This window comes from Microtus oregoni, unplaced genomic scaffold, assembly GCF_018167655.1.
Source record: "Microtus oregoni isolate MIOR12 unplaced genomic scaffold, Mior012 000011F_ref0000422, whole genome shotgun sequence".
NCBI classification, from domain to species: Eukaryota; Metazoa; Chordata; class Mammalia; order Rodentia; family Cricetidae; genus Microtus; species Microtus oregoni.
Genome location: NW_024543070.1, coordinates 7,958,116 through 7,973,307, shown reverse-complemented (window position 1 = coordinate 7,973,307; position 15,192 = coordinate 7,958,116). Strand labels below are relative to the sequence as shown.

General features: G+C 41.2%; 1 protein-coding gene across 2 annotated transcripts in view; it reads left to right on the top strand.

The window, feature by feature from the left end:
- Commd10 (COMM domain containing 10) overlaps positions 1-15,192 on the top strand; it is a 119,681-nt gene that overhangs the window by 52,377 nt on the left and 52,112 nt on the right. Inside the window, exon 6 of one of the 2 annotated variants that reach the window (XM_041660259.1) lies at positions 6,882-7,001. The exons of the other annotated variant lie outside the window; for it this stretch is intronic. Coding sequence (XP_041516193.1) covers positions 6,882-6,926 — 45 coding nt within the window. The 3' untranslated portion in view covers positions 6,927-7,001. Of the gene's footprint in view, positions 1-6,881; positions 7,002-15,192 lie in introns of those variants that run through there. 2 annotated transcript variants of the gene reach the window in all.

Genomic DNA, 15,192 nt, shown 5'->3' with positions numbered 1-15,192 from the left:
CTGTGACTAGTAGATACAAACCTTTCATTTTATGCTTTTCAATTTGGATCTGGTCTAAAGCTGTTCTGCTCCCACCTTTGTTTCTGTTTCTGTTTTGAGACAGGGTTTCTCTGTGAAACAACCTTGGTTGTTCTAAAACTCATTTTGTAGACCAGGTTGGCCTTGAACTCACAGAGATCTGCCTGCCTCTGCCTCCCAAGTGCTGGTGTGCACCATGCCCAGCTGATAAGAAACCTTTTAAAATCTATTAACTTAGCAGAGCTCTAGCTTTTACCAATCCGAAAGCTAGGAATGCCATCAGATAGCATCTTAGGCCTGCAGCAAAGCTTCCCCATCTTGCCATACCCACCTCTCCAGTGCACCGCCTCTCCAGTGCACCCACCTCTCTAATGCACCCGCCTCTCCAGTGCACCCGCCTCTCTAATGCACCCGCCTCTCCAGTGCACCCGCCTCTCTAATGCACCAGCCTCTCTAATGCACCCGCCTCTCCAGTGCACCCGCCTCTCTAGTGCACCCGCCTCTCCAGTGCACCCGCCTCTCTAGTGCACCCCCCTCTCCAGTGCACCCGCCTCTCCAGTGCACCCGCCTCTCCAATGCACCCCCCTCTCCAGTGCACCCACCACTGTGTTTTAAACTTGCCTTGATTTATGGCTTGCTTTATTCTGTAGAACCATAAGACCCTATGGAACTACCTCTGTGTTATAACATGGGGTTTGGGGTCACCTATACCTGTGAGTTTGGCTCTAGAATAAATTAGGCTTAATAAATTATTCTTTTTAAGGTAAAAACAGTTGGTTTTGTATGTATTGTGTGATTGTTGTTTGAATTAAGTTTTAGAGTTGTTAGGATTTTTGCTGATCACTGTTTTGAGGACAAACTATGAATTAAAAAAAAAGTATATAAATTCTGAAAAATTTGCCAAGCTAGTCCCTAAGGACTAGTTTTCATGCTTCCTTAGGGACCATGGAAGCTCCCAAAGAATGGAAGCCACCAATGGTCCTACCCAGTTATAACACCTATAAACCACAGGAGCAACCAGCATGAAACAACTACCCCAGGGTATTGTAGGCACATGTACCTTGGTGGTAGCCAACACCTCTCTAATTGGAATTGTGATCCACTCAACAAGGTTGAAATCATGCCTGGTACTAGAAACCTAGCCGACTAGCCAGGAGCACTGAAGTCATCCTCAAGGACTGCTGACCGTGGGAGAGAGAGTCTTCCCCCGGGGAGAGCACACCAACTGTTATCCAATACCAAGTGGTCATCCCCGAAAACAACACAGAAGTAACATTATACAGACTGAGCAGGTTGTAGTTAGATATTTATGGAACACACATACATAACAACAATTGGTGAAAAAAAGAGGCCACGAATTTGAAAGAGATCAAGGAGGGGGTATATGAGAGGATTTGGAAGGAAGGAAGAGAGGGAAAATTGTGTAATTGTATTATCATCTCAAAAAATAAAAATAACTAATAAAAACTCTCAAGATATTAAAAAGAGGCCTTGGCAATCTGCAGTTTGATGAGGCTTTTAGTAAGAGAACACGACATATTTGAATTTAATAAATGTAAGCCTTTCACAGATTTTGAGTTTAATGAATGTGTATTGACTTTATCTGAAAAGTTTAGATAAGACTGTTGCAGTGATGTTTCAGTTATATTACAGATGTTGAGAAAAGTCTAAGGATTCTAAATGCAATTGCTGTGGGTTAAATGGATGAAACAAGAAACCGTCTGGTTTGGAAGTGCGTTTCGTCAGTTCTATCTCTGTGGTTATAACCGTGGTGTGTGATAATCTGGGTGTATTGGTTGTTTAAAGCACTGCGTCATTATTCCTGCAGTGCTGCTCTGTCTGTGTGGGTGCTAGCCTATATTGTTTGCATTTTGTGGCTTGGAGAAAGCCATTAATAATTAATAATCAGAGCCTGATCGCAAGGTAACAAGTATACTTACCTCTGTTTATTTATTTTGCCACTATTTATGACCTTGACAGCTTTATTGGGACCTAGTGTATTTTTATAGCTTTTTGCTTTCCTTTCTTGCCTCCCATGAAACATTCTAATCCCTATTTTTATAAACTGGGGGCTATCCAAAAGTGCAATGATTCCCCCAAGGTCACATTAACATACTTGTAATTTGAGGTAGAAATTTATTCATTAAACTTTTGCACGTAATGAAAAGAGTTTCTGCCGTGGATTGGGACAGGTCAGTTAAAGGAAAGGTTTCGTGGTTGGAATAGACAAATTTCTTATGAGTTGCGAGGAATGGAGTTTTTAATTTCAATATTGTAGAGAACCTTTTCACATAGCTTTGAACACCGGAGATTTTTCGTGTAAAGTAGTCCAACTGGACAAAATATAGGACAAAAATGTCACTTATTTTTAAATGTAGATCTTTATATCACTGAATATAGTATACTTGTGAGTGTTTGTAGTGGTTTGATTGCTCGTGGTCTCAGCGCTCTGGCTGGAGCTCCTATAGTCTCCATCCCTGTGACCTTCCTTAATCTAACTTCACTTCTCACCGTTGGAATCTTCCCTTACAACCTGGCATCTCTTTTGTTTTTCCAGCACAAAGTTCTGACATGACATTTTGCTACTTAGAATTTCTTCCTATCACCTCATATTTGCAATGATGCTGAAACTCAGTGGTTGGATCTTGGCTCACCTGTCAGTGTTTTCATCCCCCCTTTCCCTGAGCCACAGCCGAGGCCTCTAGCTGGCCCTTCTCAAGGACTTCCTAGCAGCATTGCTTTCTCCTTTGCACAGTTCTTTTTGTCTGATATGCCTCAACCTTTTACCTGGGTGACACCTGGTGATGTCACTTACCTGTTTCTCCGTCTCTCCCTGTTCATCTGGCCCTCTTTGGAGCAGGGTGACCATCTCACTTGCATTGCCTCTGTGCAGGGATTGCTCCTCCCACGTGAGGCTTCATTGTTGTCTTATGGATGTCTCTGCACAGTGGGTGCTAAATAGATGCTTTGTATAGACAACCAATAAGAATACATTCTCGTCTTTAATGTTCTTACATCAGGTGATAGCATCATCTGCCATAATCTAAAAGATAGACAAGTCCTGTGGCTCACGCCTATGATCCTAGCACCCTGGAAACTTGGGCGGGAGGATCAGAGGTCAAGGCCAGCTTGTTCCATGTAGCGAGAGTCTGTCACAAACAAACAGCAAGATTCAGAAAGATAGACATTATAGTTGAAAGCTTATACCTGTGAAACATTGCCTTGATTTTAATAATTCTGTTCTCCTAACACTTAATCCATATTGCTTTGTGATAGAAAAATTAGAGATAAAGAAAGGGAGTGAGCTGCTCATGTGGATGATGGTGGGGGTGGGGTGGGGAGGATTGGGAACTGCTTCACTGTGAACGATTGTCTTTATTCTGTAAGATCTAGAGGACAGCTTATTTATTGTGCTCCAGTATGTGAGAGACATTGTGTTAGACTTGGGATTCTATGTGTTGCACTTGTGAGATTCTGTGATTAATTACAAGATTCAAGCCTTAAAACACATTTAAATTTATTCTAACATGGTTGATTGTATAAGTATTTGAATAAATTATAAAAGTATTACAAAATTTTCATGTTAAGTAAAATATTAGAAAGTATTCAGCAAGAATACCAAAAAATTATCTTAATGTATGACCATATGTGCACAAGTATGTATAGCACATCATGATATTCATAAATTTTAAAGATTGGCACATATCTGTAATATAGATGATTACCTTCCCTTTTTGAGTCTATGACTCTGAAAAAAGTCCTTCTTTTCATAAGAGAACCTTAAAAATGATTGTGCCAGGAAATATAAGCACCAGGACAGCTATCTGTGTGGCCTGGGTAAGGCCTGGGTAAGGATAATGCTTATCCTAGTGGCTATAGATAAATAAAATGGTTTAAAGGATTTTATTTTTTTTTTCTCCTGGCGCCGAGAGATTAGCAATTTATTTATTTATTAAAGATTTCTGTCTCTTCCCCGCCACCGCCTCCCATTTCCCTCCCCCTCCCCCAATTAAGTCCCCCCCTTCTGCCCGAAAAGCAATCAGGGTTCCCTGTCCTGTGGGAAGTCCAAGGAACCCCCATCTCCATCCAGGTCTAGTAAGTTGAGCATCCAAACTGCCTAGGCTCCCACAAAGCCAGTGCGCAGCTTTAGATGCTGCATCATATTCTTGGGAATGGTTCGCTCTTGTTCACCAGAGCAGCCATTGGACTGTGTTGTTACAAACATGTTTTGTTCCAAAGGATCAAATTTAACATGGTGCACTTCAGTTCTTCAGTTGCAGCAGCTACCTGTTATCCTGTAACGCACCTGAACAAGACACTATAGATTGCAGATAGTCTTTAGTGAAGGAACAATGAATAAGTATATTTGAAAATGTTACACAACAGACTTCTGGCCCTATGTTTGTCCATTCAGATTTGCAGACCCATAGACAAAACTAAAAGCCTGAACAAGAGCAACTATACTATGCTTTACTGAGTTCACAAATGCATAAAACATATGACTCTCCTCCTTGGAGTATTTATGAATTATGTAATTCATTTACAAATATAATTTAGCAAATAATATTCATTTGCATAAGTCTTAAATTGTGATTAAGTACCAAGTATTAAGACAATAAATGGTTTTGGAACTAAAGAATGTTAATACCTTGGTGATTTTAGAGATAATCTAATTCATTATCTCACTCTATTGAAGAAATAGAAATATGAATTATTTGTTATTTCAGATTCTTGCTCAGAGTTATTTTGTTGGTTTGAGTGTGGCATGTCCCTATAGGCTTACATATTTGAATACTTGGTCCCCAGTTGATGGTGCCGTTTGAGGGAGTTTTGGGACCTTTGGGAGGCAGAACATTGGTGGGGGAAATACATCACCGGGGTGAGCTTTGAGTCTTTATGGCCTTGCCCCACTTCCCCTTTTCTTCATGTGTGATTCCTCAATCAACTTCCAACTCCTGCCATGATTTCCTCACTGTCTCCATGCCTTTCCCACCAGATGAACTCTATAGCTCTGCACATGAGTCCAGATAAACCCTTTCGTCCTCAAGGTGCTTTTGTCAGCACCAGAAGGTGACTAATGCAGCCAAACTGCTGGGTCATATCAGAGGCAGGCCTAGAACGGGGATCTCCTGGCCTCTGCTTAGTCCTCTTTTCATTTGAAAGCACTAATGTGCCCGTGTGTAGTGGGCTGGATTCAGGGCACAGAGGCAGTGAGCATTGAAGAGCACAGGTGGATGATGGGAGAAAAGTTGATATTGTAGACATTGGGCTCTGACTGGGTAAAAATGGGATCAATTGGAATATCAGTCTGTGACAATAAGCCTTAAGATTGTTGTACTAAGCAGAGACATATGGGAGCAGAAATGAAGTAGAAAAATCAGATCCATAAAACATTTCTTGAGAAAAACATGTTTGGACTAGAGAGTAATTTCATAGTGAATGGAAGGAAAAAGAATGCAGGATTGAATCTCCATGAACACAATTAAAGGAGCATTGGGAGAATATAATGAATTGAGCCAGTATGTCTGTCTTTCTGTCTGTCTGTCTCTCTTGCTGTGTGTGTGTCTCCCTCTCCTCTGTTCCCCCCTTTCCCTCCCTCCTCATCTACACATTCATACAAACCCCTCATATGTCAAAGTAAATTAAACTTATAAAAGATTTTGAAAATCTTTCCCATTTGAGGATAATATTAGGCTGTCCAGTTGAATATATCCTTTGGGGATTTGGAAATAGCAGCACTCTTGTGAATGTCTAATATTCGGTATGCAGACTGTGGATTTTTGCCAGTGTGATTATGTTGAAGTTGCAGGGAAGATGAGCTTACTGAAGAATTAGCTGTAGGAAAGAAGTAGAGATGCAGTCTTGGAAATGCTGCCCATTATCAGAGGGAAAAGAGAAAAGGAGCACTAAGGAGACCAGTGAGAGGGGTACCGTGGCTTCAGACCAGGCAGATGGAGTCCAGCCTCCACGTCTCATTGTAGTTATCTTTTGAATTCCTCGTGGTTTTCATGGAAGGCATAGCAGTAAGAGTACCGACGTGTTAGGTCAGAACTGCTGTGATCAGCTGACTCCAGGGAAGCGCTTGTTCACTCCGTGTTTGTAGGTACATTTAGTAATCATTTATACTGAAAATGGGCTTAAAAAAATCACAAAGAATACAGAAGTGCCATTGGCTCTAAAAAGCATACACATGAAACAAAGACAACATCTAGCGTTGAAAGATGTGTTTGGGGGCAAAATAGCAACATACTAGAGTCCCAAAACAGTTAAATTTGACATATGTACAGATGCAAGTCCTTTGGATATGGGTCGTGTTTAGGTAGAGACTCCAGACTGAGGAAGCTGCTGTTATTTCTCATGATACTGAGTGGATTGTTGCTGAGGGTTATTAAGGCCTACTGTGAAATAGAAGACTGTAGGTTTTCATTTGTGGCTTCTCTGTGTCATTAGGTAGTCAATCATAAATATTTTGAAGTAAAAGTTAATAATTAGTAGGCTGTATATGCTTAGAAACTGTTAGGTCATCTCTGTACACTTGTATTTATATGTGTGTATAAGCATTTTATTAGAATGCTAATATTTAGTTATACAAAAATCATGATGTGAATCTAATTACAATAATATACATAATTCAAAATTGTCACTGCTTTGTTGCTGAAAGTGCATTTTAAAATGTGCTCATAGTCAAGAAGAATCCTGCTCCAGTTGTATTACGAGTTCATTGTTTATTAGGTCCCAAGCCTCTGAAATAGAGTACAGTTGGAGAATCCTTTCCTACATTAATTTTGGGATAATGACTCTTCTTCATAAACTGCTCAGTGGTATTTTAAATATTTTAATGCATCTGCTCTCTTTAGCTGTAGGTTCTCCATCAGCAGATCCAACTGAAATCAGATAGAAATCCTTGAAAATACTGTCTCTTTACTGAACAAGTGCAGCAACTTCTCCTGCCCCTCCTCCTCCCAAGCAACACAATATAGCAGCTGTATACGGTTTCCATTATATCAGGTTTGATGCAATTCTACAGATGCCTTACAGTACATGGTAAGATGTGATAGGTTATATGTCCAAATGGCCTCATTTTATTTAAGGTACTTGATCATCTACAAAATTTGATCTCTCCACAATGAAGGAGACAGTCCTAGGTTCTGGAACCAATTCTTTGCAGAGACCAAAGAAGGACTGTTTGTTTGCCCAGAGAACACCATTTATTGTGATAAATTATATTAGCAGTTCATTCATAATTGTCTAATAATTTAATGCTTTGTGCTATTGGTCTCAATATTTGTTTTTCCATACTTGAGAAGTGAATTTTAAAACATTTTATAAATTCAACTCTTTTGACTTGGACTTCTTTTCCTCGGTGTTCCTGTGTAGTGACGGCGATTGACTCAGTAACACTGCTACACTGTGGACCCTGTGACCTAGGCACACAGCACTTGTAGTGGTGCAGCTTCCTGATGAGCAGTGTGTAAAGTTAGGGAGCTCACTTAGCACTAACTCGTGGGGTGGGGTCTCGTCTGTCTTATCCACGTAGACTGAGGACAAGAGACACACCATACTTGAAGCTGCACTGACTTTTCTAGAGGCAGTGGAGAGAAGCATTATTTACCAAGCAAACAACTTGAGTCGGGATCACTGTGTGATGCACTGTTACAGTTAGAAGATCGTTCTCAATGGAGAAAACTTTCATGGGCTTGTAGCCAGAGGATTTTATATAAAGTGATGCTAGAGGAGCCAGGTAGCGTTTATGATGTGGAGACAGTGTGATGTGATGATGGGTTCAGGCATGGGGTTCAGGCTCTGGGATCAGCTGCTTTGAATCCTGGCCTTACCAACTTTGTGACTATGGGTAACTTCCTTGGCCTCTTTGGCCTTAACTTCCTAATTTTGCAGCAGTATTGGTTTTATTAAATTGCCACTTTTACACAAAATAATAATACACATTTAAATATAATTGAATGATAACACATAAGGACAGATATTATGGCCACATTTTATAAATTTGTATATTACTTATTATTGTGACAATATAGTTGTCAAAATCAGCTTGAGGAAGAAAGGATTTATTTATTTATTTATTTTTATTTTTTTTATTTTTTTTTGTTTTTTTCGAGACAGGGTTTCTCTGTGGTTTTGGAGCCTGTCCTGGAACTAGCTCTTGTAGACCAGGCTGGTCTCGAACTCACAGAGATCCGCCTGCCTCTGCCTCCCGAGTGCTGGGATTAAAGGCGTGCGCCACCACCGCCCGGCGAAAGGATTTATTTTTGCTCACAGTTCATCAAGTTGAACTCTGTGGCAGGTGCCTGAAGCAGCTGGTCACATTGCTTCCACACTCGGGAAACAGAGCTCATGGGCTCTGGTGCTCAGCTCATGTCCTCCTTTTTGTTCAGTCTCAAACTGCAGCCCATGTGATTATGGCCCAGTCAGAGGGGGGGCCTCCTGCCTCATTTAACCTAATCCAGAAAACCCCCCACAGACGCACCCCTGGCTCATTGCCATGGTAATTCCAAATTCTGTCAAGCTGACAATCTTGATTAACCAAGTGGACAGTGTTAGGGTTGAATTCTGAAGATATTTCTATGTTTAGAACTAACTTTCATGTTAATTACATCACTTCTTTGTTCGTGTTTTTAAAAATTAACTCCCAGCAACCTATCCTCGTGCGGCTGGGACAAAAGAGAGTGCCAGGCTTCAGACTTGGACTGCAGAGCAGATTAAATGGTACCCTAATTACTTCATCCATTACCATTTTTGTGAGAATATGTTCCTAGTGTATTTTTACTCAGATACATAGCATAAATGTAGACATGAATGCAGTTGTGTCCAGCTGAGTTTTGGTAAAGTGAGCTCTTGTGTTTTCTGTCAAAAATCATTTTATTGGTAAACTTGCTGGATTCCATACACTTGCATTTTAATCAAAACAATTGTATGTTGTAAGCAAAATTTTTCTCTTGACTGTTTCCTTTATATCTTCCTTTGTTTTTTTCCTAAAATTATAAGCTCGTAACTTAGGTCAAATTCTCAAAAGAATGACAGTGCAGTCACAGAAACAGTTCGTTAATGTAGGAGCCGAGTGACAGATTTTCCCTTCCAAATGTGTAAATAATGGTCTGAACAGACATCTGCAGAGGAGAGCTACTCCATCACTGTCGGTCGGAACAGAAGGGAGACTCCATCCCTTTGCAGTAGCTGTGCTGGAAAATAACCTGGACAAGCCAGTGTTGGAACCTTTCTCGTCTGTGACCTGCCACGGTCTAGCTTAGAGAGCCCACAGTTTGATTGGATTTTCTCCCAGGTTCATTAAAAACCATTGGCTTAACATATGTCCTGCAGGAGGATAAATTGAGGGAAGAGAGATTGGAGCTAATGTTTAAGAATTGTTTTTCTGCTTAATAAGAATTAAGACCCAAAAAGCTCAGTCTGCGTGTGGCATTGGTAACATCTTTTCTGTCTGACTTAATGGAGGTGATACTGTTAGCCATGCCACAGCATGATTACCCGAGCCAACGGAGCAGTTTCTGAAGACTCACTATGTGTTAGGGTTTGCTCTAAGTGCTTTAATCCTTGAGTAGAAGCCAAGCTGAGGTGGATAAGCCCCTCTTCTTAACTCTTGGCAACAGTGTTTTGGGTGCATGACTAAAGGTCATGGTGAAATCGCTGCATGAGATACTGCGTAAAGAAATTGTGCTGCAGAGAAGCATAAGACAGCATAGAAGGCCCTCCCGACGGCCATCACAGCGGGCATGGTGGTAGCAACAGTCTCAGAAGGTTGTGTGTAAGTCACTTAAGCCGTCAGCACTCTGCATTTTCTTTGACACAGTAGTTGCCTTGGGTTGGATGAATATGACTAAAACCAGACACCATGGCCTCATGCATCACATGGAGCCCATTTAGGTAGCATGTTATAGAGTGTGGCTGAGGGGGTCATGGAGAGAAGCATTAGCAGTTGAGCTGTGAGGAGGACTATTGATGTTCTAAAGCTTATCCATGCACTGGTGGCCAGGCCGTGGAGAGGCATGGGTAAAACTTATCCATGCAGCAAGGACTTGAAAGGAATGAGAATCCAGGTGTGAGAACATCATCATTTCTCACCTTTATGGCCTTAGAAATCACTTCTTTTTCCAGAGCCTGGTTTTTCTTATAAAATGAAGATAATGATAGGTTCCTTATTAAGTGCTTATGAATATTAAATGATGTAAATACAGAAAGTGTTCCGCACAATGCCTAGATGTAGTTGACATTCTTACTAACAGTATAATTATGAACTCTCTTCTTGGTTGTTCTCAGGTAACTCCAGTTTCAAAGGATTAAGAGTTCAGAAGCGCTCTGTAGTTAATCTAAGGCCAGTGTCCTCTTTTGTAAGCCAGCCTACGGTTATCACTACTCACTTCATGGGCTCCATGGGGAAGTGGGTCATTTATTTTTTTTTTTAGCCAAAAGAAAATAGATGTTTAAAACACAACCTGTTTTTCATTATATTTTAACAATATTTTATATCTTAAGTTATTTTATACAGGGACGGCTGTCACATAACTGAAGGTTTGAATCTGTTTCATGAAGTAGGATTGGAGGATCTTCTAGCAGAATAGTGTGCTTGCAGAGGCTCGTGGCTGCTGCAGTTCCCACCATGACCACGTAACTTTGTGGGAGTTTGGGGGCAGCTGGATGTGGTCAAAGGCAGCGTCAGGTGGAATTCCAGGCTGTCTCATTTTATTTCTGTGTCCAGCTGCTTACCATCTCACTTAGAAAGTCTTGTCGTAACCTGCGGAGTTCTGTGCTGAGGAGCTGCTTGACTCAGTGTGGGGGAACATAAACAGGCCATTTCCATCATCGATGTGAAAATGCATCTCACAGAAAGTCATTGAGGGGCCAGGGCCACAGCACAAGCCGCTGGGTAGCAAGGCATCCCGCTGCCCATGGTCTTATTACACTGTCTTGTACAGGTGAATGTTTCTGAAGCTGTTCGTGCTCACAGACGTCAGTAATCCTATTGCTGTTTATTTGAAGGACGTGTTTGCCACTTCAATTGCCTTGTTGTCAGCTGTTGAGCATAAATTGATGAATAAATAGTCTTAGGCTTACAGAGCTGTAGTCACTACTTCCTAATATAAAACATGTAATAACCCAATCTGCAGACACTCCTGTGCCTGGCTGATTAGTGTAAGTGTGTCGTGTGTCACTCACGAGTCGTAGGTCTAGAGGCGTTCCTTTGCTTCCTACTGAAGCAATTGCTCCAGCACGCTGTTAGTCACTAACATGCTGAATGTGTGCTTGGGAATGTCTTTCCACAACCTGTTTGGAAAATAACTAATATTTTAAATGATACATCTTTATCTTTATAGATAGGTATCACATATTACTAATTTTCAAATTTATTTAGGAAAAAATGACATTGAAGACAACCTAAAAATGATATTCTTTTCTCTGTATTTGTTTTTGTTTGTTTGTTTGTTTTCTTTTGTTTTGTTTTTTTGAGACAGGGTTTCCTGTAGCTTTGGAGCCTATCTTGGAACTCACTGTATAGACCAGGCTGGCCTCAAACTCACAGAGATCCGCTTGTCTCTGCCTCCCACAGTGCAGGGATTAAAGGTGTGTGCCACCACACCACCCAGTAGTTATTCTTTTAATAGGAGAAATGACTTACTAATTAAAGCTGAGAGATTTTGATCTGATAGAATCCCTATTTTTAATCGTGTTTACATAAAATAACTTGATAAGTGTCTTAGTTAATTTTCTATTGCTCTGATAGATGCCATGTGCAAGGCAACTTATAGAAGAAAGAGTTTATTTGGGGCTTCCAGTTCCAGAGGGTGAGTCCCTGACCATCAGTCACTAAGGCGAGCATGGCGGCAGGCAGGCAGACAGACATGGTGTCTCACATCTTGAGACAACAACCACGAGGCTCGGAGAGCTAAGTGGGAATTGATGTGGACTTTTTGAAACCTCAACACTCACCCTCAGTGGCACACCTCCTCCAGCAAAGCCACACCTTCTAATCCTTCTGAAAAAGTTCCACCAACTGGGGACAAAGTATTCAAACATAGGAACTTATAGGGCTGTTCTCATTCAGGCCATTTCAGTAAGTATTTTCCTTTTATAGAGTGTTTCCCAGGGCTTATATCTGAAGTCTGTAATCAAGAAAATATAGCTTTTCTGTCAAGTAAATGTACTTTTTAATATTTGCTGTAAAACATGTTTTATGTGGTCCTGTGTGTCACATTTCACCTAGTTTATTTCACAGTCAGAGAATTGTCAATTTTGGATGAAACTATAAAATTGATTTCATTCATTTTTCCATTTGAGGGTAGTGTGCTTTGAAAACTTTGTAAGAAATTAACACATGCAGCGGTGTTTTCTACTTTAAAAAATATTACATGCATCATGTAAATATTATGTAAAGTTGTAATAACGGGGCCAGTGAGGTAGCTCAGTGGGCAAGGTACTTGCCACCAGGCCTAGTGACCTGAGTTCTGTCTGCATGTGTTTGAAGAGGAGCACTGATCCTGCAGATTGTCCTCTGACCTCCACAAGCACAGTGTGGCCCAGACAGACGCATAAATATACAAAACTGCAATTTTTAAATTGCAGTAGTGTGTTTCTTGCCAGTAAGATTTAGAATTTATAGAATGTTTCTTTTCTAGACATAGAAAATGTGTTGAGGCTCTCTGCTTTCTCTGCGTTTCCTAATGTGCAGTGAAGAGTGAATTACTACATAGTTCCCACTGGAAAAAGACAGTTACCTCTTGAGTAGAATTTGGTTCAGATGCAGACGGCACGTGATTCGCCGAGGTTATTCTGTGGTTCTGAACCCTGAGGTTATTATCTGGGATGATTGGCAAGTGGCGACATACAGAGACTCTCTTCTGTTCACCCTGCCCCCCCATGCATGTCTCTGTCTTCTGTCCCCCACACATATACTAGTCATGATATATGATATTACCAAAGATGATCAGCTAGAACTCATTCTTGTGATGAGCTCCCAGGTTCCCATAGCAGTTTCAGACGCCACATGCTGTTTGACTGGAAGAGCAACTACAGGATGCGGTCTGATCACTCTCGACCTCCCATGGCAAACCTTCTGTTTGTTTTGTGAATTTGGTAGTTAAAGGTTCCTGATAAAACTTGCCGTCTCCACGAGATCCTGCTAAGTCAGACAGTAATAAAATGGCTGCTAAGCTCCAGCTGGTCTTTTTATTCCACTAAACACAGATTTCCTAGATGGTCATGGCATCTGCTTTGTCCAAAACTTCTTACCCGGAAAGCATTAAAATCTACAGCAGAAATTTATAATTTGAATGAGAGAGAGGAAGGGGGCCCCACGAGTGAAAACATTCCTCAGACAAATGGAATCGATGAGAATGGTTCATGAGTCCCCACCATCGTATGATTGCCCTAGCAACATTAAGCAGTCCCCTGCAGTCCCTCCCCCATTTAATTGCTGAAGCAGAGTACATTAAATGTTAATTAGCTCTGCTATCTGTAGTCACATCTGCGCTACTGAAGTTCTGCCTGCCTCTCAGAACAGAACCGTCATCATTCTTTACCTGGAGGACTCAGTAGAGAACGTTTCTGGTCTTTTACCTGTAGGCGTCCCTGAAAGTCTCGTATAGACGTATACATGCCTATATATACATTCATATTTAATGTATGGATTTGTATATTTTTTCATACCTTGGAAAATACAAACTAATAAAAGGAAGAGGTTTTTTTTATTAAATCAGTCAAGCTAAATACTTTGAAAACTTTTGTGTTTTTTATTTAGTTTGGATTTTTTTTTAGCATCTACTTGATTTTTATTATGTTTCCTCGATGTTCTGTTTTCTCTTGTCTTCCTGTGATTACCCTGAGACACCACGTATCCCACCTCCATTGATTCTTCTCCCTTTGCTGAATGACCTGTATTATGTATATGATGATATGACTATGTATATGATAGTATCTAAAAGTGAAAGTGCAGCTTAGGAACAAAGCCGGAAGCAATGTCATAATAACTAATCTTGAGCTGTTTTTTGAAATTGTTAGCTCGTCAGTGAATATTTCCATGTCTAGCATTGATGGTTTGAGCCAGTAGGAGCTTCCTTTTCAGTTTGTGGTTGGGACTGCAAAGTGGGAAAATTCAGAGTTTTCTGCAATTTCATTATAAGTTGGTCCCTGCTGGCTAAGAGCCCTGATCCACTCCCTCCATCAAATGGCCGCAAAGTAGCCGAGCCTTGTCCAGGCTCCTCTCCATAATCCATTTCCAGTGCTGGAGTAATGTAGAAATGAGTGGGCTTTGCCTGCGTTTTCGGAAGAGGAAGAACATTGTTGAGGGAGTTTTCCTGATTTGTTAAAAATTCCTATTTATTCTATGGGAAGTAAACTGTAAAAAGTAAATCTCCCCAGCGAAGCCTAGTGTAGGATAATGAGTCAGATTCCGCTGGGAAGCAGCCTCACCCAAATTCAATCCTGAGACCATGTGATGGCAGCAGAGAACTGGCTCCTGAAAGTTGACCTCTGACCTCCACCTGCACGTTGTTGTAAGGGTGTTACCTCTCACCCTTTCAGTAAGCAACAGTGAAACTTGCTAAAAAGTCGCTTCTTCAAACTGTGGTCTCCGGAGAAGGCATTATAGGTATCAGCATTAAGATGGCGTCATACTCAGTGAAAGTTGGATTGATCAGCATCTTAGCATTTTCAGTTCCTCGTCAGTGGTTAAATGATGGCTTCAGTACGCACAGCACATGCACCCATGAACTCGGTGCCTCTCTCTTACACCAGTTAGCCACTCCTATTCCAAGCACCGTGTAGCAGGCTTTTAATATGACACTTTGGACAACCAGGATCTCATTGCAGTCCCATGTAAAAGCTAAGTGAGGAGATGGCCCTGTGCTCGGTTCTCACTGAGTGAGGAGAGGAGAGAGCCCTGTGCTCGGTTCTCACTGAGTGAGGAGAGGAGATGGCCCTGTGCTCGGTTCTCACTGAGTGAGGAGAGAGCCCTGTGCTCAGTTCTCACTGAGTGAGGAGAGGAGAGGGCCCTCTTCTTACTTCTTACTGAGCACCAATTCCTGGCATGGTCTTCAGTCATGCGGATCTTTCCTGCAGAGCCTTACGTGCTGGGAGCAGAGAGATGCTCATCTATGTTGATAGTTTGAGATGTTCTTTCTCCAAGGTAATCCTTGACATTTATTTTTT